Source organism: Scyliorhinus torazame, chromosome 2 (assembly GCF_047496885.1).
Source record: "Scyliorhinus torazame isolate Kashiwa2021f chromosome 2, sScyTor2.1, whole genome shotgun sequence".
In the NCBI taxonomy this organism is placed as follows: domain Eukaryota; kingdom Metazoa; phylum Chordata; class Chondrichthyes; order Carcharhiniformes; family Scyliorhinidae; genus Scyliorhinus; species Scyliorhinus torazame.
In genome coordinates this window covers 376,033,789-376,060,217 of record NC_092708.1, presented here as the reverse complement: position 1 = coordinate 376,060,217, position 26,429 = coordinate 376,033,789, and the positions used below count along the sequence as shown (strand labels likewise).

At 50.0% G+C, this 26,429-nt stretch overlaps 1 protein-coding gene across 1 annotated transcript in view; it reads right to left on the bottom strand.

The window, feature by feature from the left end:
* LOC140404691 (latent-transforming growth factor beta-binding protein 2-like) overlaps positions 1 to 26,429 on the bottom strand; it is a 685,726-nt gene that overhangs the window by 66,629 nt on the left and 592,668 nt on the right. Inside the window, exon 28 of the mRNA XM_072493356.1 lies at positions 12,601 to 12,744. Within this exon, the coding sequence (XP_072349457.1) occupies positions 12,601 to 12,744 (144 nt within the window). The remainder of the gene's footprint in view (positions 1 to 12,600; positions 12,745 to 26,429) is intronic.

The window sequence follows — 26,429 nt, the reverse complement described above, 5'->3', positions numbered from 1 at the left end:
TTTGTTCGGAGACAGGTCCCGAGCTTCCCTCGCCTCCCACTAAGGGGACTATAGGATAAAGGTGTTGTCTAAAACAGGAGTTGGGGAGGGGAGGGTCTCGGAAATATATAAGGAACTGATGGAGTGGGAAGGGGTCCCAATTGGGAGGTGAAGAGGAAGTGGGAGGAAGAGTTGGGAGGGGAGTTGGAAGTCGGCTTGTGGGAGAAGGCCCTGAGGAGAGTCAATGCATCCTCGTTGTGTGCCAGGCTCAGTTTAAGGTGGTCCACAGGGCTCACATGACTGTGACCTGGATGAGCAGGTTTTTTGAGGAGGTGGAGGACAGGTGTGAGCGCTGTGGAGTAAGTCCTGCGAACCATGTACCCATGTTTTGGGCGTGTCCGAGGCTGTGGGAATATTGGCAGGGATTTTCAGATGTCATGCCAGAGATCCTGCAAGGGAGGGTGACTCCGAGTCCAGAGATGGCAATATTTGGAGTGTCGGAAGATCCGGGTGCCGGGAGGGATGGGGGGGTTGGGTGTGCTATTTGGAGTTTTTGCGTCTGTTGGATCTCTCTGTTTAGGATGTTATCATAGAATTTACAGTGCAGAAGGAGGCCATTCGGCCCATCGAGTCTGCGCCGGCTCTTGGAAAGAGCACCCTATCCAAGGTCAACACCTCCACCCTATCCCCATAACCCAGTAACCCCACCCAACACTAAGGGCAATTTTGGACACTAAGGGCAATTTATCATGGCCAATCCACCTAACCTGCACATCTTTGGACTGTGGGAGGAAACCGGAGCACCCGGAGGAAACCCACGCACACACAGGGAGGATGTGCAGACTCTGCACAGACAGTGACCCAAGCCGGAATCGAACATGGGACCCTGGAGCTGTGAAGCAATTGTGCTATCCACAATGCTACCGTGCTGCCCACTATAAATGCCTCAATAAAATACTTTCTAATAAAAAAAGAAAAGTTTACCAAAACAAAACCAGGAAATGATTATTTCTTAATGGTCATCTGCAGCAAAGTATCTCCCCCAGTTCCAACAAGTTGCTGACTAATTCAGATGTCAGGTTCTTACCCAAGTCAGAAGGTTCTGAGTTTAAGCATCACTTCAGGGAATTGATCATTTAATGTAGGTGGGCACTTCAGTGCAGTAATGAGTGAGTGCTGCATTATTAGAGTTGTTGGCCACTGAATAAAATGTTAACCTTGTTATATTGCCCTGTTGGTCCTGTCAAGTAGATGTAAAAAACTCTCACGGCACTATTCAAAGAATAGCAGTGGAGTACGTCCAGTGCCCAACATTTGTCCCTCAACCAAGATTAATAAAACAAAGTAATGGGACCAGAAAACTGCCGCTATTATATACAGTCAAGTGGTTATTTTCTTTAATTCATCAAGTTTAGAATTAATCAGAGGTCTTACAGAGTTCAAATTTGGAGACTCAACAACCATGTGGTGACCAATATTTGTCATCCTCAAGTGCAGATGTATCTAATGATTTGGCACCAAGGATTCCAACTTCACTAACAAGTGAACAATATTTCAATAAATATTCCCTATGCTTTCTTCTATGAAGTCTGCAGCATAAATTGTGTTATATTTTCTGACTCATGGAATGTGATCTACCCAACGGAGGGCCCTCCATTACAGAGGCCCCTTTCGGGGAACCCCTTATTACAAGGGTTTCTGTGGGGTGTCCCTTTATCACATGGGTCCTTGTAAGGGGTCTCCCTATTACAGGGCTCTCTGTGGGAGGTCCCCCTATTGCAAGGGTCCCTGGGGGGGGGGGGGGGGGGGGGTCGGGGGTGGCAGCTTTGGGGCCAATTTGAAGTGTGGGGGTGAGGGAGGGGGGAGGGAGTAGAGGGGGGGGGGAGTTGGGGGGTTGGGGGGAGGGGGGAGAGCCCACCGCTGGACCTGACTATAGGGCCACCCGCTCAAGAAAGCGGCCCAAAAGCGAGCCTCCTTGGGACTTCTTCGTATTCCAGGCCATGCATATATTTACATGGCAAGGAATACAGGATCACATCCTGCTTTACCACTCCAAGGGCATCATAAAATTGGTGCAATTCAGCTCCAGCATGAGAACAATGAGCGGGATTCTCCATTCCCCGATGCCGATTTCGTAATTGGTGATCGGGCGGAGAATCCCGTTTTACGATGGAATCGCTGATGCGCCTGTTTTCGCATGCTCCGCCTCCTCCAAAATTTCATCATCGAGGCACCATTGGGACGGCCTCAGGATGTCACCTGAAGACCCTCCCCCGATGCTCCGCCCCCAATGGACTGTGTTCACGACGGCGTGGGGGACGTGTGGTCCCAGCCATGCGGGAACCCGGCGTGGTGGTTGCAGACTGTGTCCAGCGCCGCCACAGTTGGGCGGGAGCCAGGCTGCTGGCTGGGGAGGACTTCGGTGAGGGCTGGGGGGACTGGTGGGGGTGGCGAGGGGCATTTCCAGGGGGGCACTATCTGGCAGGTCGGGTCGGCGCATGGCCGGTGCCATGTTGTACGGCGCAACCGCTGCAGGTCGTGGCCATGCGCATGCGTGGCCACGACCCGGCGATTCTCCGGCCCTTTTTATCATGGAGGCCGGGAGGTTTACATAGCGCAGCTGCTAGCCCCGCACAGTCCGAGGATCAGTGCTGGGGCGTCGCCGTTTCTTTTGACGTAAAATGCCTGGATCCTCCAGATACCTGAAAATTGGAGAATCCAGCCCCTAGTCTCCCAAATGGAGAATCCAGCTTCTCCTTTCTTGCCTCGGACAGCAGCCTAGGATACACCTTACCTGGACCTGGGGATTTATCCACTTTTAAGCCTGATAGGATCCCCAACACCTCCTCCCTCAGAATGCTAATCAGTTCAATTATAGTACAGTCTTCCTCCATCCATTCCAAACCTATATTGTCCTTCTTCATAGTGAACACAATGCAAAATATTGAATACATCACCTACATCTTTTGGTTCCACACACAGGTTGCCACTTTGATCCCAAATGGGCCTACTCTTTCCCTGGTTATCCTCTTGCCCTTAATATACTTGTAAAACACCTTGGGATTTTCCTTTATTTTGCCCCAGTGTTTTTTCATGCTCTGCTTCGCTCCCCTAATTTATTTTTTGAGTCCCCCCTGCACTTTCTATACTTCTCTAGGGCATCCACTGTTTTCAGGGCCATGTATCTGCAATAGGCCTCCCTTTTTTGCCTTATCCAATTCTGTATTTCCCTTGACATCCAGGGTTCTTCGGACTTTTTGGTTCCACCCATTACCTCCATGGGAACATGTTGGCTTTGGATTCTCTATATTTTCTTTTTGAATGACTCAATCTGCTCTGATGTGCACTTTCATACAAGTTCTCTCACTTCCTCTTTTTCTCTAAAGAAAGCATTTAACTACCTTTGATGTAGTCCAAGTGCTGTCATTCATAGCTAGATGTTTATAAATATTGCAGTTAATATCACAGCAGGCTACTTGAAATCCACTCAAGCATGAAGGGAAATGAGATGAGACAATCCAGACAGCTGTGAGTCTGCAAGCTGTCAATCACAGCATAGTAAATTAATTTCACATTTATGCGAATAAAAGTCTTGCAAACCAAAAATCTGAGGGGGTTTGAACCCAGCTAATGTGATTTTTCCTTTCTAGGGGTTTACAGGTGCTGCTTTCTCCACGTGAGCCAACAGGTGTATTGCACAGGCGATTTTTAAAGCAGTGATCTTTTTTCACGGTCTCTGTCCAGGCTGCTCTCTAACTTCCAGGGATTCCAGGCAGGGGTCTCTCTTACGGGGGACTTCCAGGCGGGTTCTCTGTAATTGGGGAGTTTCTGTTGGGGGGTTTCTGTAATGGGCGGTCCCTGTGCGTGTCTTTGTAATGGGGGGGTTTCAGGTGGGGGTCTCTGTAATAGGGGGAGGGCTATGTGGGGTCTCTGGTGGGAGGGTGCCGGTAGGGGGGTCTGGTGGGAGTGGGATGGCAGGATTTGCATTGTAGGGAGGGGGCAGGGGAAGGGGGCCCTCCAATAGGTTTTGGGCACACCTTCATAAAAATGTTACCCCCTTGGCCCACCGCGAGGTCCACTGTGCCAGGGCCATATTTAGAAATACCTGCACCAATTCTCGCCAATGTGAATCCCGGCCCAGAGGACGAGGAATTCACACAGGCTTGGAGAATTCGGTGCCCAGCCCGTTAATAGGATACAACTGGGTCAATTTGACCCATTTGCATCCTCCCACCGGCGCGGCGAGCGAACCTCGATGCCGCCACCAGCAGTGGACCGGAGCATCGGAAACGGATCTTTCCTGTTTTTTGGCAGACACTGGATTCTCCAACACGCCGGGAACTCCGCTACAGGCGGCAGAGAATCCAGCCCCTTATTATTTACTGAAATGACATTCCCAACCTTCCTGGCTGGGAAACTCGTTACATCACCGACAGGGGTGGGGAGAATGGAAAAAGATTTCACCGGCGAGACTTTTCTTTTACAAGTTTTGTGAGATTTTGCAGCCATGACACCGTTTGAGTTTGTGCAAATGTTTTTGTTTGCAGGGGTTAGTTTGTTTTCCTTACAGTTGATTATGTACCTATTAAACAATACCTCAACAAGACAGCAGAGGGCAGAATTGCTCTTCGCAAGAAAATAGTTTACAAACTTTTATATACTTAATCATAAATTCTGCAAAAGTGGATCTGGTTTGAGGGCTATGGTGACGGCAATGTTGCCAATGGCTATTCAGGGAGCCCGGTAGTGCAGTCCATGGTGAAGATTTGGAATCAGTTGAGGAGGCATTTTAGGGTGGAAGGGATGTCGGTGTTAACGCCGCTGTGCGAGAATCATGAGTTTGAACCAGGGGGGATGGATAGTGTATGGATAGTGGAGGGAAGTGGGGCTGGTTAAGGTAAGATATCTGCATTTGGAGGAAGGGGTCGCCAGTTTGGAGGAGCTAAGGGAGAGGATAGAGCTGCCGAGCAAGAGAGAGTTCAGGTATCTGCAGGTTAGGGACTTTGCACGAAGGTCTGGAGGGGGTTCCCTAGGTTTCCGGGATACACCCTCCTGGAGCGACTCCTGCTTCCGTGGAAGAGGAGGGAAGAATTGGGGATATATACAAGTGGCTGGGGGGGGGGGGGGGGGGGGGGGGTGGTAGGGAGGTGAGCAGCTGGTGAAGATCAAGGAGAAATGGGAAGGGGAGTTGGGAGGGGAGATCAATTGGGGAGTATGGAGTGAGGCACTGCATAAGGTAAACGGGACCTCCTCCTGTGCAAGGATGAGCCTGATACAGTTTAAGGTGGTGCATAGGGTGCATATGACTCGGGCGAGAATGAGTGGGTTCTTCCAGGGGGTGGCAGATGAGTGTGAGAGGTGTGGGCGGGGGCCAGCGAATCACGTGCACATGTTTTGGGATTGCGAAAAATTGTGACGATTCAGGACGGGAGTGTTCGCAGTTTTAGCCAGGATAGTGGAGGAGGAGGTGGACCCAGACCCTTTGCTGGCGATATTTGGGCTCTCAGAGAAGCCGGAGCTCATGGAGGAGGAAGGTCGACGTTGCGGCCTTCGCCTCTCTGATTGCACGGCGGCGGTTTTTACTGGAGTGGTGGTCGGCATCGCCACCAGGGGTAGCAGCTTGGTTGGGTGACCTGTACGACTTTCTGTGGCTGGAGAAAATAAAATATGAGTTAAGGGGCGCTGCAGAGGGCTTTGAGAAAAGGTGGGGGATGTTTGTGACCGTGTTTGACGAGCTGTTTAATCGCAGGGTTGGGGGGGGGGGGTGGCGGGTGAAAAAGGGGAAAATTTGTACAGACTGTATAGTTGCTTGCTAGGAAGTATGTTTCCCGGGGTGTTTATGTGTTGTAACCTGTTTTGATACATGTTTGTAATAAAATGCATTTATAAAAGAAATTCTGCAAAAGTATGTGGCTCGGTCCACATCGAAGTAGGTGCATTGATCAGCCTGGGCATATAGGGCCTCCATGACGGCGTGGATGTACCTGTGCATCGAGGTCTGTGAGATCTCGGACAGATCCCCACTCGGATTCCTCCTCCTCCTCGAGGAGCTCCCGCTCGTACAGCCGCAGGGCATTTTCAAGGCTGCGGCAACCAGCAGGAAGGCCACAATTGCTGGTGAATTCCAATATCTATTGTCTGCCAGGGGTGAAAGGTCGACATGTGAGCATGGTGCATGCCCCCGTGCCCAACCGGGCTACACGGTGGCCCTGGTTAGCAATGCGGAATTCCCCCCACATCCCCTCACCCCTGGCACCGTCGATGGCTGGCACCATGGTGGCCTTCCAGGATGCCAGGGGTACCGTTGACTGCCCTCACCAGGGGCTACTGTTGCCCTGGGTGGGCTGCCGGTGGGTGCCGGCTTGGTGGGGGGAGGGGGAGGGGGGCTGCTAATGATATGCAAACATTAGCAAACTCTCTGTGCGGAATGAAACGCATTGATGCCGTTTTCGAGGTGACGGAGAATTGCGATTTGGCGTCAGCTGCGATTTTGCCGTCGGAAGCTTTTCTTCGTCCAATCGCATTTCCTGATTTCGGTGTCAAAATTGGTTAAAAAAAATGAGAACTGCGCCGAGTTTGTGATGGAACTAGCCCAGTCCCGTAGGCGACATCGGCATCCCGCTGTAGCGTGACAAGAAGGCAAATATCAGCACCTAAGCCCTATCTCCATACAATTAACAGGAGCCACCCCATTTCTGCCGGCCTCCCGTGATTCCGCGGTCTACCCAGCAAATGCTCATGCCGGCTCCTTATTAAAAACGTGAACCTGGTGGAAGGGTTTCTGTGGGGAGCCGAGGTGATGAGTAGCCACCTTCGATCACAGGCTAAGAACTCTACCCTCTACGCACTCACCCCCCCTCATTCACCACCTACTGCTCCCGCTTCCCCTCTTCCCCCCTCCCGTGCTTACCATTCCTTACTCTCCCGCAGCATCTAGTTATGTCCCCAGGATGCACATAGAAACAAAGAATTTACAGTGCAGAAGGAGGCCATTCGGCCCATCGAGTCTGCACCGGCCCTTGGAAAGAGCACCCTACCCAAGCCCACACCTCCACATTATCCCCGTAACTCAGTAACGCCACCCAACCTTTTTGGACACTAAGGGCAATTTAGCATGGCCAATCCACCTAATCTGCACATCTTTGGACAGTGGAGGAAACCGGAGCACCCGGAGGAAACCCACGCAGACACGGGGAGAATGTGCAGACTCCGCACAGACAGTGACCCAAGCTGGGAATTGAGCCTGGGATCCTGGAGCTGTGAAGCAACTGTGCTAACGACTGTGCTACAGTGCTGCCCCAACATCAAGGCTGGCATCTTGCCATTTCCACTCTGGCTCTGCTAAGGTACCTGGGTGGCACTAACAGGCATGCAGAAACACTGCCAGGGTATCCGGTGTCAGGGTGGCACTGCCAAGGGTCAGGGCCTAAGGGGGGGCCATGCTCATGCAAGGAGGAATGAGGGGCGGTATGTAGGGTGGGGGGGTGGTCAAGGGCAGATATGAAAGGGCCTTTGAAAGGTTGGAGTGTGAATGGTGGGGTCCTGAACGGGGGGTCCCCAAAAGGGGGCATGGAAATGCCTGAAAAGGGGGCCTTCAGCAGGGTGTCCTCTCATGGGGGTGGGGGTTGTTGCTCGTGGGGGATTGGTGGGGGTGGTGGTGTGGTGGACCTTCAAGCTCACTTCGAGATCAGGGCACCCTTTCAAACTGGTGGCCCGATCTCTGAGGGTCCGGTCTGCCCAGTATTCTATGGGTGCGATCTAACTAAATTGGAGTCCCGTGACTAGAACGTTTAGCTGGGTGTTTCCTGGTGCTCACAGCGCCGAGAAGCACTGTGCCATCAATCGGGACTCCATTTAAATTCGGGGCCGCAGCAGGAAATGCTCTGCTGAAGCTGCACTTAGTCCCGTTTCCTGACTGAGGATCTCTGCTCACCGGAACCTCTCAGTACAGGAGGTGATCAGGGCGCCATTTTTAAATGGCATCCTGATCCCTCGCACCGCCCCCCTCACGACTTGACCCCCGAACACCCCTGTAAGGGAGTCCATGGGGACACCACTTCACATGCGCAGGGCATCCCCCCAGCAACCGATCCCTGGCACGGAAAAGATGCCAGTCTGGCACCTTGGCACTGCCAGCCTGGTAGTACCCCTGTCAGCTGGCAGAGTCAACAGGGCCGCTTGGAGTGGCAGTGTGCCACCCTGCACAGAATGCAAACACCTAGGTGGTCAGAGAGTATAGCTCCCCAGTGATGAACATAATTCTAAGTGTGAGCTAGCCCGGTGAGAAATTCCCCAGGGTTCAGAAAAGTGACTAAGGGGTGGATTTTCCATTTGGGAGACAATAGGCGGGATTCTCCGGTCCGCCAAACACGTTTTCCAGCACGGCGCGCCCCCACTCGCAGCAGGATTCTCCGTTCCCACAGCCGCCCAATGGGGTTTCCATTGTGGGTGTGGGTGCGTTCCTGGTGGACCAGAGGATCCCGCCCGCGGAGACGTCCGCTATATGTTCTCCCGTTCGAGCTGAACCCAGTTATCCATGGCGTGGAATCCGAGGGATTCCCAGGGAATCCCACTATTGGGCCTCTATCCAACGGCCGGCACCTGCACCCCCCCACCCCTCCTTCACAGCAGCCTCAATCTCCACCCCCTCATACCACAAATCGGCCCAACCACCCCACCAAAAATCGGCCTGCACCACAAATCGGCCAAGACCCCCCTAACATGGCAGACAGCCCAAATCTGGAATGCCTGGGTGCTCTCCTCACCCCCAAGTACGGGGATGACCCACCCCGCCCCTCTCCGGGACCCCGTAATAGGAGGATCCCCCATGGGGACCCCTATATTCGGGGGACCCTCCACAGGGACCCTATAATAGGGGGACATCCCCACAGGGACCTCTATAATAGGGGGACACCCCCACAAGGACCCCTGAAAAGGGGGACACCCCCACAGGCACCCCTGTAATAGGGGGACCCTCCACAGGGCCCCCTGTAACAGGGGGACCGCCCCACAGGGACCCCTGTAATAGGGGCCCCCCCAAAGAACCCCTGTAGTAGGGGGACTTCCCACAAGGACTCTTGTAACAGGGAGATCCCCCATAGGGACCTCGGTAATGGGGGACCCCCACAGGGACCCCAGTATAAGGGCACCCCCCATAGGGACACCTGTAATAAGAGAACCTCCGAAGGGATCCCCGTAATAGGAACCCCTCCACAGACACCCCCCAGCCCTCAGAAAGGGACCCCTGTCTGGCAGGGGCAGTGAGATAAGTACAGTGAAATCAGACGCTTGATTGATTGGAATACACTTAGTGCACTTACATCTCTGATGTGGTTAATGTTTACAAACATTGGCGTTTCACCACTTCGGCCAATGAAGTGGGAAGACATATGAATGGGTCAAAGCTGCAGATGACTTTTACGAGCTGTCAATCACAGACCACTAAAGCTATGAATGGCCTGCAGATGGTGGATCTGGTGGGACAAGTCAGGAGTGTAATGGAATACTCTACAGGTGAGATTCGTTTGGCTTTGGGGGGTCCGAGTTTTGTCGAGTGGGGCTCCTCAGTGCAGGAACTAAGTGCGACCTCGGCCGTATGTTCTCCACTGAGGCCCCGTATCTAACCGGAGTCAGGCTAGATGGCGTTGTGTTTCTTGGCGCTGCGAGCGCTGGGAAACATGCGGCTAAATGCGCTCGCTATGGGACATAGTTCACATTTAGTTTGATCACACTGTATTTCTCGGAGGGTTGGGAGACCTTGGAACTCTGCCTCATTGTCATTTTTAAGGCAAGAGAATCAAAGATTGTCAGGGTAGATGGAAATATGGAATTCGAAACACAAACGGAGCAGCCATGATCATATTGACTGGCAGAGCAGGCTCAAAGGACCAATCAACCTTCTGCTCCTATTTTGTATGGTTGCATGATTGACACGGAAAGAAATCCAGCACAAAATATTCTAAAACGCTGTCCTTATTTATATATATTTTTTGAACTTTTTTTTTTCCCAAACAAAATCACCTGATCTTGGACCCTCTGTCTGGGTGGCTTCTCCAGGAGTTTCAAGGACGACATAATTATTTTCTAAATTTCTGGAATGTCACCCTCATTATGCCCAGCGAGCTACTAACAGGCTCACATCATTGGACTGTTCAGACCAATTTCAAAGGGAGGTACGGAATGTCATTTGCATTTGATAAGGTAACCTTAATGGGAGAAGAAAGTGGCTCTACTGAGACAATGGCTTCCCAAACGCCAGACCCTGAAAATAGTTGGCACCAATAAAAGCTCAGGAGACCCCAAAAAGGTAACTCCAAATGTCAATTTATTTTCAGCCAAAAGGCCGCAATGGGGCACACAGCACCAAGGTCCCAACTGGGGCTACCAATCATGCCGGTCCGAATCCGGGCCGAGTGACTCTATGAGCCCCAGTTGATGGGCCTCCGCACATCAGCGGGGGAGCTCGTATTCCACTAGCCCCTCGGGGAGATCAATCAGTTCGTCCCTGTGGGTCTCGTGGAGGTTGTTACAGCACTTCTTTCAGCAACTAACGACTGAGGCATTATCAGTCCTGAAACTAAAGCCAATTCTAGATGCTGCATAAACATCCCTTTAGAAGTCATTGTAGAGAAGGAAGGTCACATGCCCAAGCCTCTGGCCTTTTGCACAATTTAATATTACATTTCTGATCTGCCAAGTGGCCTAAAGACAGAAAAGCTGATCGTGCAGCAGCAGCAGCATTCATTTCAAGGATTTCCAAGCCAGAAATGAAAGCCACCACAAAGGAAACACCCTCTGGATCCTGACTTTGGACTCTGGAACTCACGTGAATTAATATTAGTTTTCTGTGATCTTTGTACTACAAAACTCCTTTCCTCTATCCCTCCCCTTTTTAGCGTGTGAACGTGCGGAGCAGAAAGCGGGAAACACTTTTCTCTCCGTTTTTGAATGGGCACGGTGCCCAAACGGGAGCGTGGCGTGGCTGGTAGATGTCGGGAGAGGTCTCCCGCAGGCCTCCCGACAGCCAGTGCACCTCACGAGATCTAGCCAGATCTCGATAGGCGTCGCGATCAGGAACCCGCCTACAATGGGCGTGACCAAGCCACACGCACTTAAGTTGGTTTTAAACCCACTTAGGCATACTCACCAGGATCTACCGGGTTCCCGGCATCCAATGGCCTCCCCAAGGAGTTCTCAGCTGAGTGCCGTTCCGTTCTGGTCCACACAAACGTGGAATGACACACAGGGGGTCTTCCGGACCAACGGAGGATGCTGGGTGGTCAGAGACAAGCAGAGTGGCCCTCTAGTCTCCCCCATGAACACAGGCACCTTGTACTGCCAGGTTGGAATATTGGCATTGCCAGACTGACACTGTCAAGGTGCCCAGGTGGCACTGCAAAGCTGGCAGGATCACTGCCATGGTGCCAAGGGTTAGGGCCCGGGAAGCCATGCCCATGAAGGAGAGTGGTGGTGGGGGGTATGAAGGGTGTGGGGGGGGGGGTGCAGGGCGGGTATGAACAGTCTCTGGAATGTTGAAGGGGTGAAGGGTGTGGCTCCTGGAAGGGGAGAGGGCGTAAAGGGACATGGGAAGGCCTGAAAACAAGTCCCTCAGCTACCCCATAGCGGGGTGTCATCACTTGGGGGGTGTGGGTAATGCCCATGTGTGTGGTAGGTGACATTACCCATGGGTGGGGGAGTGTGAGGGACCCACGAGCCCACTTAGAGATTGGGGCACCCTTTCAAAATGGTGACTTGATCGCGGAGAAGCCGGCCTAGCCAATGAGTCCAGCTCCCCAGTGATGACAATAATTGTGAGTGTGCGCTTGAAAGGGGAGAAGCTCCCCAGGGCTCAAATATGTTACTTAGATAGCGGTGGGGAACTCGTCAACGGAGCCGGTGGGAGACTCCCAGCAAAACCGGCACAAATGACACTTGCCCAATGTGTAAAATAAACTAACCTTCTGAGTTAATCCTAACTCAAAACTTGCTGAGAATTATTAGTGATATTGGATCACAAAAAACGAGGGTTTAGGAAAGCATTGTCTACGCTTTTAAAAACTAGTTCAAAATACCTTCTACTTATGGACAGGCGATAAGAGGAAATAAATGCAGTCCTCTCCTGTCTGTAACACCTCACATTTCTACATTGAAATTCATCTGTCAATCTATGTGTCTATGACCTTCTGCCACCTCCAGCTCCTGTAAATACAACGTGTTCCTCTTAACTTTGCATCTGCTAAACTTGTCACCTTCTAAACTAGGTATACAATGTTCTATTCTTGCACCCAAGTTATCAGCTTATATAATACAAAGTTAAGGCCTCAGTATAGATCCCTTGGAACGCTAGCATTGTTTTCTGATTTGCAATTCCTTCAAGCCTCACTCGTAGCAAGAGCTTGGTGATTTTACCCGAATGCACAAATTTTCTTATACATTTAATATTCAGATTAATTTTACTGGACCGGCATAAATGTAGCAAAGGTACATCTAAAGGTAGAACAGTGTACATTAGAAATATTAAGTACCAGACAGGCGTTTTAAAATCCATGATGTGATTTCTGCTTCCTAAGCTGTAAACTACTGAACTGGCTTGTTATTTCTGCACATTTCACTTGAACTTACCCATGGCTATACGAGGACGGCATTGGCCTCTTGCTGGATCAAAGTCTTCATTTTCATCCATGCACTCACAGAAGAAGGAACCTTCAAAGTTTTCGCAGAGTGCTGTTCCACAAACTCCATTCATCATCTCACATTCATCAATATCTAAAAATGAAGACAGAATGAATTTTTAATGAAGTTATTTATTTACTCAGACAGCCTAATGGCAGTGATAGGATTCATGTCAGGCCAATGGCACCTTTAGCAAAGGAAATCTATCATCCTTACCCAGGCTGGCCTACATGTGACTACAGACCCAGCAAAACACCTAGTTCTATCAAACCGTAACAGAGAGGTTGCCCACAGGATACCAGTGGTTCCAGAAGGTATCCTATTACCAACTTTTCAATGGCAATTAAAGGTGGGCACCAAATGCTGGCCTTGCCAGTGATGAATGAATAAAAAAGGTTACACCATTTCAAATTTACCTGTTCTGAAAATACCTTTTGAGTACAACATTTCTTTACTCTATGGGCTAAAGATTCAACTGCAACAACTTTCCGCTGCAGCGATTGTGATTCATTAGTTATCCGTTGCTCACTTGCGTTGAGACAGTCAACAAACAAACTTTGTGCTGCTTCCTCATTTATGTAATTATAGTGCACAGCAGAGCACAACTAGTGCTATTGGCTGGTTATGTGCGCAGCAGGAAGCCTAACTGCGTGCGAGGTTAGTATATGTTCTGGCCACCTTTCAGCTCTTTCATAAAATTTGTCCTTCTTAAGGTGAAAATACAATGAATTAAAGGGAGTTTCTGCTGGTTGCCTGTACTGCAACTGTTTGAAGTTGCAAACAACGCAGAGAGAGAACTTCTAGGTTCACTGATGCAATGCTGGTGTCCTTAGTTGTGGAGTTCAACAGGGGGTGAGAGGGGCCATGTTTTCACAGGTGGGGGGCGGGGAGCGTGGAGGAGGGGCACGCCAATCCGATATCCCCTTCCCTTTTCATATGTGATGTGTAAAACACAGAGCAGAATCTTCTGTTCTTGCTGGTGGCGACCTTGGAGGTGGGAAGCACATGTGTACCAAAACCACGCCGTCTTCCTGCGCCCCCCCCCCCCCCCCCCACCCCCGCCAGATTTTTTCTGGGCAGCAAGTCCATGGTCAACCCTCCTGCACTGCCACCTATTGAAGCCCTTAACATGGGTGATTTTAATATGTACACAGACTGGATTAATCAAATTGGCAAGGGTAGCTTCGAAGGAGAGTTCATTGAATTTATTCGAGATTGTTTCTTGGAATAATATATTGTGGAACCAACCAGGGAGCAAGCTACTCTGGATTTGGTATTGTATAATCATAAGGGATTAATTGAGGACCTCATAGTTAAGAATCCTCCAGGGAATAGTGACCATAGTATGATTAATTCAATTTGGGGACGAGGAAGTGGAGTCCAACACTAGCCTTCGAGAATTACACAAAGGTTACATAGGCATGACGACAGATTTGGCTCAAGTAGAGTGGGCAGGATGGCTAAAAGGTAGGACAGCTGATGAATAGTGGCAGTTGTTTAAGGAGACACTCAATTCCTCACAACTAAAATATATTCCAGAGAGGAAGAAAGATGTTAAGAGGAGTAAAAAAACATCCGTAGCTAGGCAAGGAGGTTAACGACAATAAAAGTCAGAAACTATGGTATATCATGTTGCAAAAGCCAGTGGCAGGCTAGTAGACTGGGAAACTTACAAACATAAACAAAGGATTAATAAAAAAGTAATAAAAAGAGCTAAGGTAAATTACGAAAGAAAGCTGGTGCAAAATATCAAGAAGGATAGCAAAAGATTCTATAAGTTCATAAAAAAGAAGAGAATCACGAAAGTGAATGTTGGTCCCTTGGAAAATGAAACCGGAGAGTTAATAGTGGGGAACACAGAAACGGCGGAGATGGTAAATCAATATTTTGCCTCAATTTTCACAGTGGAGGATACTGGTACCATCCCGATAGGAACAGGTCATTCAGAGATAATAGAAAGGGTAGAACTTAGAAAAATCAGCATCAATAGGGAAACACTACTCAACAAACTATTGGGATTGGAGGCAGACAAGTCCCCAGGGCCTGGTGACCTACATCACAGGATATTAACAGAAGTGGCTGAGATCTTTTAACTTATCTATTTTTTTTAAGAACCTTGATCTAAGAAGAACATTTGTCCATACATTGTATAGATTGACAGGAATTAAAATTTTCCTGTAGCTTCAACAGTAATAATGATAGAACTGAATAGGTTTATGAATTTCAGTCAGCATTGATGAACATGCAAAGGTTTCTGTGCTTACAGAATAATGTTCTCAAGTTCTCAGCTGACAGCTATATAGTATTTTCGAAAAGGAAACAAAATTGGTATGAATAATTAAGCCTCACAGAAGTGAATTAACTATAGAATCACAGATTTGTTGGATATTACCCATTCAAACTATTCTTATTTCTTGCTCTTGAAAGCAGTGACAGTAAGCAAGTTGGAAACAGAAACTTACTACAACATGGGCTAGGTTTTCGTGGAGTTGGGGAGATTCTGGAGAGGTGTGAAAATGACAGCTGGGACCTGATTCAGGGATTCCTCACTATTTCCAGGGTTTGCGATATTTCCAAGGTTTACGGCACGGTAGCAGAGTGAACATAGAACAGTACAGCACAGTATAGGCCCTTCAGCCCACGATGTTGTGCCGACCATTTATCCTAATCTAAGATCAACCTAACCTACACCCCTTCAATTTCCTGCCGTCCATGTGCCTGTCTAAGAGTCGCTTAAATGTCACTAATGACTCTGATTCCACCACCTCCGCTGGCAGTGCATTCCACACACCCACCACTCTGTGTAAAGAACCTACCTCTGCCATCTCCCCTATACCTTCCTCCAATCACCTTAAAAGTATGTCCCCTCATGACAGCCCTTTCCACCCTGGGGAAAAGTCTCTGGCTATCCACTCTATCCATGCCTCTCATCACTTTGTACACCTCTATCAAGTCACCTCTCTGCCTTCTTCACTCCAGTGAGAAAAGCCCTAGCTCCCTCAGCCTTTCTTCATAAGACATGCCCTCCAGTCCAGGCCGCATCCCGGTAAATCTCCTCTGCACCCTCTCCAAAACATCCACATCCTTCCTATAATGAGGCGACCAGAACTGGACACAATATTCCAAGTGTGGTCTAACCAGGGTTTTATAAAGCTGCAGCAAAACCTCACGGCTCTGAAACTCAATCCCCCTGTTAATGAAAGCCAACACACCATACCCCTTCTTAACAACCCTATCAACCTGGGTGGCAACTTTGAGGGATCTATGTACATGGATCCCAAGATCCCTCTGTTCCTCCACACTTCCAAGAATCCTGCCTTCAACCCTGTATTCAGCATTCAAATTCGACCTTCCAAAATGAATCACTTCACATTTATCAAGGTTGAACCCCATCTGTCACTTCTCAGCCCAGCTCTGCATCCTGTCAATGTCCTGCTGTAACCTGCAACAACCCTCAACACTATCTACAACTCCCCCATCCTTCGTGTCATCAGCAAACGTATTAACCCACTCTTCCACTTCCTCATCCAAGTCATTTATAAAAACCACAAAGAGCAGAGGTCCCAGAACAGATCCTTGCAGGACACCACTGGTCACCAACCTCCAGGCGGAAGATTCCCACGACAAAGGGATGCCCAATAAATAAAAGGCTAGACAGCAGAAAAATAAGGAAACTTGTTGAACTTGGAAGCCTCAAGAGCTCAATCGGTGAAGAAAATAGTGGAGGCTCCTGCAGCATTGGTGGCCACTAACCGCTGAGATGCTCACAGGCATCCTAGCGGGGGAACTTCAGAAACTAGAGAGAGAGGTCTCTGAGGATCACGAACAGACGATTGAGGGGGTGATGTCCTCCATTTGAGCAGCCTTGGCAAAAGTGGATGAAGTGGTAAAGACTAAAAGAGTGGAGGTGGCTCTGTCAAGGCAAAGTGACCAGATCATCTCAGTGGAAGTGGAGATGGCACGGGTGGCTGGTGACAACAGGGTATTAAGAGTCAAGATGGATGATTTAGAAAATCGCTCCAGACGACAGAACTTGAGGGTGGTGGGTTGCCGGAGGGCTTGGAGGATCCGAGTGCAACAATTTTTACTGTGTATAGCTAAAGCTCATGGGATTGCGGGTGGTGTCTTGAGATGGATAGAAAGCTGGTTAACAGGACTACCGGTGACGATGATAATAGGACCATAAGATATAGGATCAGAATTAGGCCACTCGGCCCACCGAGTCTGCTCTGCCATTCACTCATGGCTGATATTTTTCTCATCCCCATTCTCATGTGCTGAGCAGTCACACATCAGGTGGCTCTCCTCCAGAACACAACCAAATAGGCACTTTTAGTCGAAATTAGCCCCAATATTCGGACTTATCCCACCACAATTAAGAAAGGGAGAGGATAGGAACAACATGCCAGCAAATGGGAGCTTGAGAGAAGGCAGGAAGGCAGGAGCGCAGGAAAAGGCCGTGAGCAGCGGCTTGACGAGTTGGCCGACCCACAAAGCAAGGGGCTCCCCAGCCACATCGAAGAGAGGTAGACCGACAACCCAAACAATGGTCACCCCCCCCTGCCCACCCCCTGCCCCACCCCATCTGGAGACGGATGGAAGACACTCCTGACGAAGAAACTGATGGCGATGAGGGAGGAGTTATGGAGATCCAGGTGGCGGTCAAGGTGGCATCAAGGTGTTGGTTGCCATCCAGGCGGGGATCGGTGGAATGGGGAAGAAGTTGGAAGCTCAGGGAAAGATGATTCTAGAGCTGGAAAAGGCATCGACGGACCAGAGCAACAGGATTGTCGCACTGTATGCTGAAATGAAAAGGTTGGTGGCGACCCATGGGAGCCTGAAGGGGAAGGTCGAGGACCAGGAGAATTGGCCCCAGCGCCAGAATATCCGGATCGTGGGCCTGCCAGAGGGGATCGAGGGCAGGGACCCGACAGATTATGTGGCCCAGATGCTGGGCAACCTACACGGGAGGGACAGCTTACCCTAACCGTCCAGCCAGGCTCTGGGTCACGTTCCAAAACAAGGAGCACTATTTCAACACTCTGGCAGAGGCAGACGAGTTTGTACGGATGAACAGCCTGGACAAGGGGCAAGCAAGGCAGCGTTGACGACAAAGAAGAGGAGGAAAAAGAACTATGATGGGTATGTACTATGTTTGCACAGGACAGTACTGCCTTGCTTTGAACAGAAATGTCAAACCACAGGGAAGGGTGAGGTCAGAGAAAAGCAGGAGAGTGTGACGAGGAGACAGAGGGAACAGCTATCTAGTGGGCATAGGAAAGGGGTAAGATCAACCCCGGGAGGGGGGGCCACTACACTAGCGGGGAAAGCTAGCGCTAGAAAGCATGAAAACAAGTGGGGGCCGCGATGCACCTCCCGGAGTGTCTGGCATGGGGTGGAGGGGGCACGGGGGCGGGGGGGGGAACACAAGGAAAATACAAGGATAAGTAAGGGATCGTTCTCAGACCGGCTGCAGTAGGTAAAGTGTAGGTTGAGGGAACAAGATGGTGTCACAAGCAGCCACTTTGGAGGGACTCTGAACAAAGGGAAACCCTGGAGTGCAGGAGCGCACACAAGTGGTGTAAACACAGTTGGCAGCCATGTTAGGTGCCCCCTGGACAAAGCGAAACCACGGAGCATTGGGACCTGACCTTGTGGTAGTCACCACTGTTGTATATATTAGGAGATGTGTGGTAAGGCCCTGTACTACAGGTGCGGGGGTAGTTCCTGCCTGCTGGCTCCGCCCAGTAGGCGGAGTATAAATATGTGTGCTCCCCATACAGCAGCCATTTCGCCAGCTGCTGTAGGAGGCCACACATCTTAGTGTAATAAAGCCTCAGTTGTATTCAACTCTCGTCTTTGTGCAATTGATCGTGCATCAGACCTCATGGTGAGAATGGTGACTGTAGCCATTTTGGACGGCCCCCTAACAAAGGGAAACCCTAGAGTGCAGGGGCATGTCCACCTGGTAAGTATGGTTGATCCCGCAGGAAGGGGGGGACGACAAAAAACCTCCTCCATGGTAGTCACCTCGAACGTCAGGGTTCTTAACGACTCAGTGAAATGATCCAGAGACTTTGCCCATTTGAGAAGTTTGAAAGCCGATATAGTCTTCCTCCAAGAGACGCACCTGAGGGAGAAGGACCGACTGCAGGTAAGGATGGGCTGAGTGGGACAGACGTACCATTCATGTTATGGAATGAGGGCTAGGGGGTAGCCATCCTGATTAGCAAGATGACGATGTTTACAGTGACAAGGACAGTCAGGAACCCAGGCGGACGGTACGTCATGGCCAGTAGTGTCCGAGGCACCAGTAGTCCTAGTAAATGTGCACTCACCCAACTGGGATGACACGGATTTTATAAAGAAGACCACGGCACACTGCTGCCTCACAACTCCGAGGTCCCAGGTTCGATCCCGGCTCTGGGTCACTGTCCGTGTGGAGTCTGCACATTCTCCCCGTGTTTGCGTGGGTCTCACCCCCACAACCCAAAAATGTGCAGGGTAGGTGGATTGGCCACGCTAAATTGCCCCTTAATTGGAAAAAATGAATTGGGTACTCTAAATTTATGGGGAAAAAAAGAAAACCATGGCAGAAATCCCCGACATCGACACACACCGACTGATCATGGGGGGGAATTTAACTGTGTACAGCACCCATTGACAGACCAATCAAACCCCAGAACAAGGAAAAAGACAGGCATAGCCTGGGAGCACTTATGGAGCAGATGGGGGCAGTGGACCCGTGACGGTTCCTACCCACGGTGAGAAGGAATTCTCGTTCTTTTCACCGCTTCCAGAAATAGTAAGAGCGGAATACTCTGCGATAGTCATCTCCAACCACGCTCCACATTACATGGATGTGAGGTTGGAGACAAGCCGTGCCCAATGCCCCACATGGAGGGTGGACACGGACCTATTGGCCGACAAGGTCTTCTGCCAGAAAACATTACAGGCCATAGGCGAGTACAGTACTAGTAACCAGAATGGGGAAGTCTCACCTTCCACGTTCTGGTAGGCACTGAAGGCACCTACCAGTGATTAGGGGACAGATTATAGCCTACAAGGCCCATGGAAACAGGGAAGAGAGGGCGGCCAGGCAGCAACTGATCGCATCCATACAGAAGGTACTCCGAGGCCCCGACCGTAGAACTTCTGGCAGAGAGTTAAAAGTTACAAATAGACTTTAACCTGCTATCCACCAGGAAGGCAGTGCACCAACTCCTCCAGACACGGGGGACCTTTTATGAGCATGGAGAGAAGGCTAGCCGCCTGTTGGCTCACCAGCTGAGAAAGCAGGTAGCCACAAGGGAGATAGCCCGGATAAAAGATAGCAGAGGCGGACTGGTAGCTGAACCAAAAAAAGTCAACCAAGCATTTGAGGCCTTCTACTGGGGACTGTACACCTCTGACCCCGCGACAGGGACTCGGGGATGAAACGGTGCCTCATTGGACTGGACAGTCCGTGGGGGATGACAGACGGAGGGAGCTGGAAGCACCAATAGGAATGGGAGAGGTCATGGAGAGCATCACCTCCTGCAGGAGGGGAAGGCACCGGGACCTGTTGGGTTCGTAGCAGGTTTCTCTAAAAGATTCGCACCAGCTCATGCACTGCACCTACGTGAGATGCTCGCAGACTCGCTAACAAGGGGCGCTCTGCCTCCAATGCTGACACAGGCCTCCATATCGCTGATACTCAAGAAAGACAAGACCCATTGGAATGCAGATAACATAGATCCATTTCTCTGCTTAATGTTGATGCAAAAATACTCGTGAAACCCCTGGTCAAGAGACTGGAAGACTGTGTATCAGAAGTGGTCACAGAGAACCAGGTGGGCTTTGTCAAGGGTAGACAGCTAACTGCGAACATCAGACGCCTGCTAAATGTGATACTGACCCCATCCGGGGAGAGAACACCAGAGGTGATCGTCCTTCTGGACGCAGAAAAGGCCTTTGACAGAGTCGAATGGAAGTACCTCATAGAGGTACTGGAGTGGTTTGGGCTGGGGACGTGGTTCACCTCGTGGGTGGAAATCCTGTGCAACACTCCCAAGGTTAGCGTTCAGACCAACACCACCAGCTCAGAGGCTCGAGGCTGGGATTCCTGCTTTCCCCGCTCCTGTTCGCCCTGCAATTGAACCCCTGGCGATCGTTCTGTGAGACGTTAGAGGCTTGAAGGGCATCCGAGAAGTAGTCAAAGAGCACAGTGTCTCACGCTAAGCGGATGACCTACTCCTCTACATCTCAGACCCACAGAACGGCTTGAAGCAAATCCTGAAGCTTCTGGGGATCCAGATAGCCCATGACCAGACACGGCTCCACAAGTGGAACCTGACCAGTCTGGCAGAGGAAGTCAGAAACGACCTACAGAGATGGGATGCACTCCCACTCTCCCTGGCAGGGAGGGTGCAGACGATCAAGATGAACGTATTGCCATGGTTCCTCTTCCTGTTTAGATCCATATCGATCTTCATCCACAAGGTCTTTTTCCAAGGAATAGATAAAATGATTATGGCGTTTGTGTGCGTGTCTAGAGGGGGGGGGGGAACAATCCAAGAATCCCCAAGACTACACTGCAGAGGAGAAGAAAGATGGGCGGCCTGGCTCATGCAAACTTGCAATACTACCACTGGGCAGCCACAGCCGAGACAGTGAGGGGATGGGTGAGAGAGCCGAGTAAGGAATGGGTGAGGCTGGAGGGAATTCACCTGTAAGGGAACGATCCTCTGGGCCCTCGCCACGACAATGCTCCCATTGACCAGGCAAAGTACATGTCTAGCCCAGTGGTGGTAGCTACGTTAAAAACCTAGAACCAGATGAGACAACACTTCGGCTTAACTGAGGTGTCTACAAATTCCCACCAGCCATGCTAGATGCCACTTTTATGAAGTGGAGACAGGACAGTGGGAGGCTAGCGATCAGGGACTTTTACATGGGGGAAAGACTCGCAACTCTGGACGAGCTGCTGGAGAGACTGGAGCTACCGAACAAACAGGAGCTCCGACATTTACAAATCAAACCTTTCTCCCCAAGGAGAGAATTATTCGTGATCCAGGCAAGGGGGTAGGAGAAGAGACTGAAGGAGCTGCCACTCAGGATGGTAGAGAACCTGGGAATACAGGTGGCTCGGAAATGGGAGGCATTACACAGGCTCAATCTAACCCGGCTGGTGGAGCAAATGGAGGGGGACTTTAAAAGATGGGATATGCTCCCGTTATCATTGGCGGGGATGGTACAGACCGTGAAAATGACCGTCCTCCCCAGATAATTTGTTTGTCTTCCAGTGCCTCCCCATCTTCATCCCTAAGGCCTTTTTCAAGCGGATAAACAAGATTATTTTGGGCTTTGTGTGGGTGAATAAAACCCCGCGGGTGAAGAAAATGTTGTTGGAGCGCAGTCGGGGGGGGAGGGTGGGTTGGCGCAGCTGAACTTTTGCAACTACTACTGGGCGGCGAATATAGCGATGATTAGGAAGTGGGTAATGGGGGGGGTCGGCATGGGAGCGGATGGAGGCAGCGTCATGCAAAGGCACCAGTTTGGGAGCACTGGTAACGGCACCTCTGCCATTCTCGCCGGCCCGGTACACCACTAGCCCGGTGGTGGTGGCGGCATTGAGGATCTGGGGGCAATGGAGGAGGTATAAGAAGGTGGAGGGTGAGTCAGTCTGGACCCCGATTTGCAATAACCACAGGTTTGCGTCAGGCAGGATAGATGGCGGGTTCCGAAGTTGGCAGAGGGCAGGAATTAGACGGATGGGAGATCTAGTCATAGACGGGAGTTTTCCCAGTCTGAAGGCGCTGGAGGATAAGTTCAAGCTGCCGCCGGGGAATGGTTTCAGATATCTGCAAGTGCGGGACTTTCTGAGGAAACAGGTGTTGGCTTTTCCGCTGATGCCGCCACGGGGTATACAGGACAGAGTAGTCTCTGGTATCTGGGTGGGCGAGGGGAAGGTGTCGGATATCTATCAGGAGTTGTTGGAGGTGGAGGAGACCCCGGTGGAGGAACTGAAGGGCAAGTGGGAGGAAGAGCTAGGTGGGGGGTTAGAGGCAGGTCTGTGGGCAGACGCCCTAAGCAGGGTTAATTCCTCCTCATCATGTGCCAGGCTCAGTTTAATACAGTTTAAGGTGGTACAGCGAGCACATATGACGGCGGCGAGGATGAGCAAGTTTTTTGGGGTAGAAGATAGATGTGTGAGGTGTGCGGGAAGCCCAGCAAACCATGTCCACATGTTTTGGGCATGCCCGAAGCTTAGAGGATTCTGGCAGGAGTTTGCCAAGGCAATGTCCAAGGTGCTAGGGTGGTGCCGAGTCCAGAGATGGCGATCTTTGGAGTGTCAGAAGACCCGTGAGTTCAGGGAGTGAAAGAGGCCGACGTTTTGGCCTTTGCCTCCCTGGTAGCCCGGAGGCGGATCCTTTTAATGTGGAGGGACTCGAAGCCCCCGAGTGTGGAGTCTTGGGTCAGTGACATGGCTGGGTTTCTCAAGCTGGAGAAAATAAGGTTTGCCTTGAGGGGGTCAATGCCGGGGTTCTCTCGGAGGTGGCAGCCGTTCGTCGACTTTCTCGGGGAAAATTAAAATGTCAGCAGAAGCAGCATTCTGAAGTGGGGAGGGGGGGGGGTGGGTAGGTGCAATATGATTAAGGGATGTACAGAAGGTGGTGGGTGGGAAATGTCTAGTTTACCATGTTGATGTTTATGTTATTATTGTTTTGTTTGTTATTGTTATAAAAATTTTGCAAATGCTTCAATAAAAGTATTTTAAAAAAATAAATAAAAGGGTCAAATATATTACAAGTGGTTCGGCACAAGGGTTCTATTCGAGGCGGCGGCTGTTCATTCCCTATTTCAGGGAGCTGGCCATCATAAGATATTAGGCGAGGATTTGGCATTTGTTTTGGGCTTTTGTCTTGGTTGTTTTTCTTTGTTGGGTGAGGGGAAGGTTTGAGTCTGGAATTGTAACTGGACAGTGACCCAAGCCGGGAATCGAACCTGGGACCTTGGAGCTGTGAAGCAACAGTGCTAACCACTGTGCTACCATACCGCTCACAAATGGATGCCTCAAATAGATGTCTGGGCTTTCAGCCAATAATATACAATGAAACTTGACTGAGAGCCCAAAAATCCATTAGACTGTTGAAACACACGAACCCCAAGGGAAACATTGCTTGATTGATAGCTCTGGCCCTATGATCTCACCTGTTAATTGCACAATGTCTATTCACACAAGATAATGTGGTTTCAAGTGCTTGCAGTTTCTGCTATTGATACTGTAAAAGGCCTGGATGATTGACACTTTTGTGAGATTTTTTTTGAGAAGCTACAAAGTTACCAAATAATGACTGTTTGATTCTAAAGCTTTTTATTTTACACATCCTGCTGTCACCATAGTGTTCATTGGTTCTATGTGTACAGTGGATGAATGAGCATAAACGTTGCAGAGCTCAGTATGGGGGTCATGAGGGACCATAGTAGTTGGTTGGGTGGGGGTTGGGTTATAACAAGATATGGGACCAAGCGGCCATTCAAGATGGCCCTGGGCAAGAGGCCAAAGATGGTGGGGGCTTATCAAGTGATATGGATGGGACATGGGGTGTGTGCAGGGGGGGGGGGGGGTGAGGGCAGAAGGGCCTTTTCTTTTTTTCATTGCAACTGGGACAAAGTCCCACAGCACCCAGACGAGTGTTTTAAATTTCCGCCTCAGCACCTGGCAGCCCCTGTAGCTGCCTGCAAACTTTTAACTGGCTTGGCTGGACTGGCTGCCTGGTAGGGCACCATCTCCCCAGAATAAATATCCTGTCTTTGCTGGAACTCTCACGCAAGGTAGGTGAGCTGAGCCAGGAATTTTCCTGACTCCTGCTATCTGCTTAGAGTGTGAAAACCCAGCCCGATGTTTCTAAACAGAATTTTTGTCATGAGATATAATGCAGCATAGAGTTTGGTAGGTTTCAGCTTTGATCTGTGCTGAATTGGCTGATCTCAACTGAGTTCGTGATAAGTGCATAGAAATTGGCTTTATTATACTTGATTTGGGGAGGATGAAGAAAAAGACAGGGGATTCTGATTTCTATCCAGTGATTCAAGTGGACTAGGCTTAATATCCTTTTTTTCTGATTGCATCATTGTGAAATAATTTGGAAAGTTTTTCAAATAAATGGTACTATATCAATGCAAGTCGTTAACCTAAAAGCTGCAATCTAATTTCTGGTTTCAGACGATCCTCATAGGATGTGAAACAAACTGTCTATGAACCTCTCGGATTACTGTCCCATATTCAGTAAAGCCCTGTTTCAACAATTTCTAAAATGCCATTTTACAAAAAAATTAATCCTGACCTTGCTAAACCTCTCATGTTTATCTTGGCTTGTATAAAATCTGTGCTTGGTAACAAAAGTATATTGCTGCCAAATTATTATTTTTCAAATTGAAACTGGTGTAGTGAAATTTCTGTCAGTGTTCCAGAGTAGGGTACATTTCCGTAAGATTATAAGTAACTGTCTAAAAAATGTGCTTTTGTTAAGGAAAACATTGCATGATTGTTTAAAAAGTGACTTATAAACATAGCCAGGCTCCCAACCACTCAGTTCAGGTTTTTTGTTGGGTCTCGCTTCATTTGAAGAGCAATTCAAATTCCTCCTGTTGAACCTACATAGAACTGTAAGAAAGTTGAAGGTTTTTCAACTTCCTTCCTTACTGGAAACTTTAAAAAGATTTACCACAAAACCTGTGCATATACCAGCCAGTAATTTATATGAACATGGGTCACAACACATTCTATTATGGTGTGGTGTGAGGGTTGTGGGGGGGGGGGGGGATGGTGACACAAGTGCCATGGGTAACCACAATTCAACGGGATCTCAATTTGTTCTCTGATTCCGACCTCCACCCCAGCGACCGCCCTTTCTAAGGATCCGCCAACCATGTTCAGCGCCCTTTGTTCTGCTGCAGTGAGGGGCTGCAAGTCCGCTGGACCCCCTCCGTGCTTCTCCCGCTCCCGGCAGTTATGAGAGGCCTTCTCCGGACACACACACACACACAGAAAATGCACAGTGTTAGACAGTCCAATGCATGTAGCCCAGTGGGGTGGGTAGTTGATGGCTTCAGTGGCCAGGGCACCCGGCCATATTGGGTGCTGGCAGTGGTGCAGGGTGGGGTTTGGCCCACCTCCGGGTGGTGGTGGGGTAGGGTTACGGGTTTGTGGGACGGGGTTTGGTGCCAGGGCACAGTGCTGCCTAATCACCCTGGACGCCCTGAGGAGGTTGTGCAATTCTTTCAAGCATTGCTGGCCGGCCAGTCCAGACGGTATTGCCCTGGAGAAAGGTAAGCGATGGTGGGATAAGGTTGGCTGGCAGGGGGTAGAAGACATAGGAGATAAGAACATGAGTGTGCCCCTTAGGTGCTCGGCTCCTCGACGAAGCAATTAGTGCCTTTGAATGAGGAGCCCACCCTACCAGTGGTGGCAGGATAAAACCCTTAGGTAGACAATAGTTGTCTACTTAAGGACCTCAACTGGCATCCGTGTAGGAAGGTCACCCACAAGACTTTCTTCGGCAGGAGGTAGCAGAGGATGCCATCCTACCCAGCCAAATGGTCTCCCCCACCTCTGAACTCAGCTTGGATGGATGGGAGGCTGGAAGGGTCTTGAACTCTGCCCACTGTGTGCCTAAGTAAGGATTCTCCAATCAGACTGGTTTAACAAATGCTGTTGCTTGCTATGTTCAAACAGGCCACAGATTCCTTGTAGAGGACATGGTAAATTCCACACCAAAGCCCGTGAAATATCT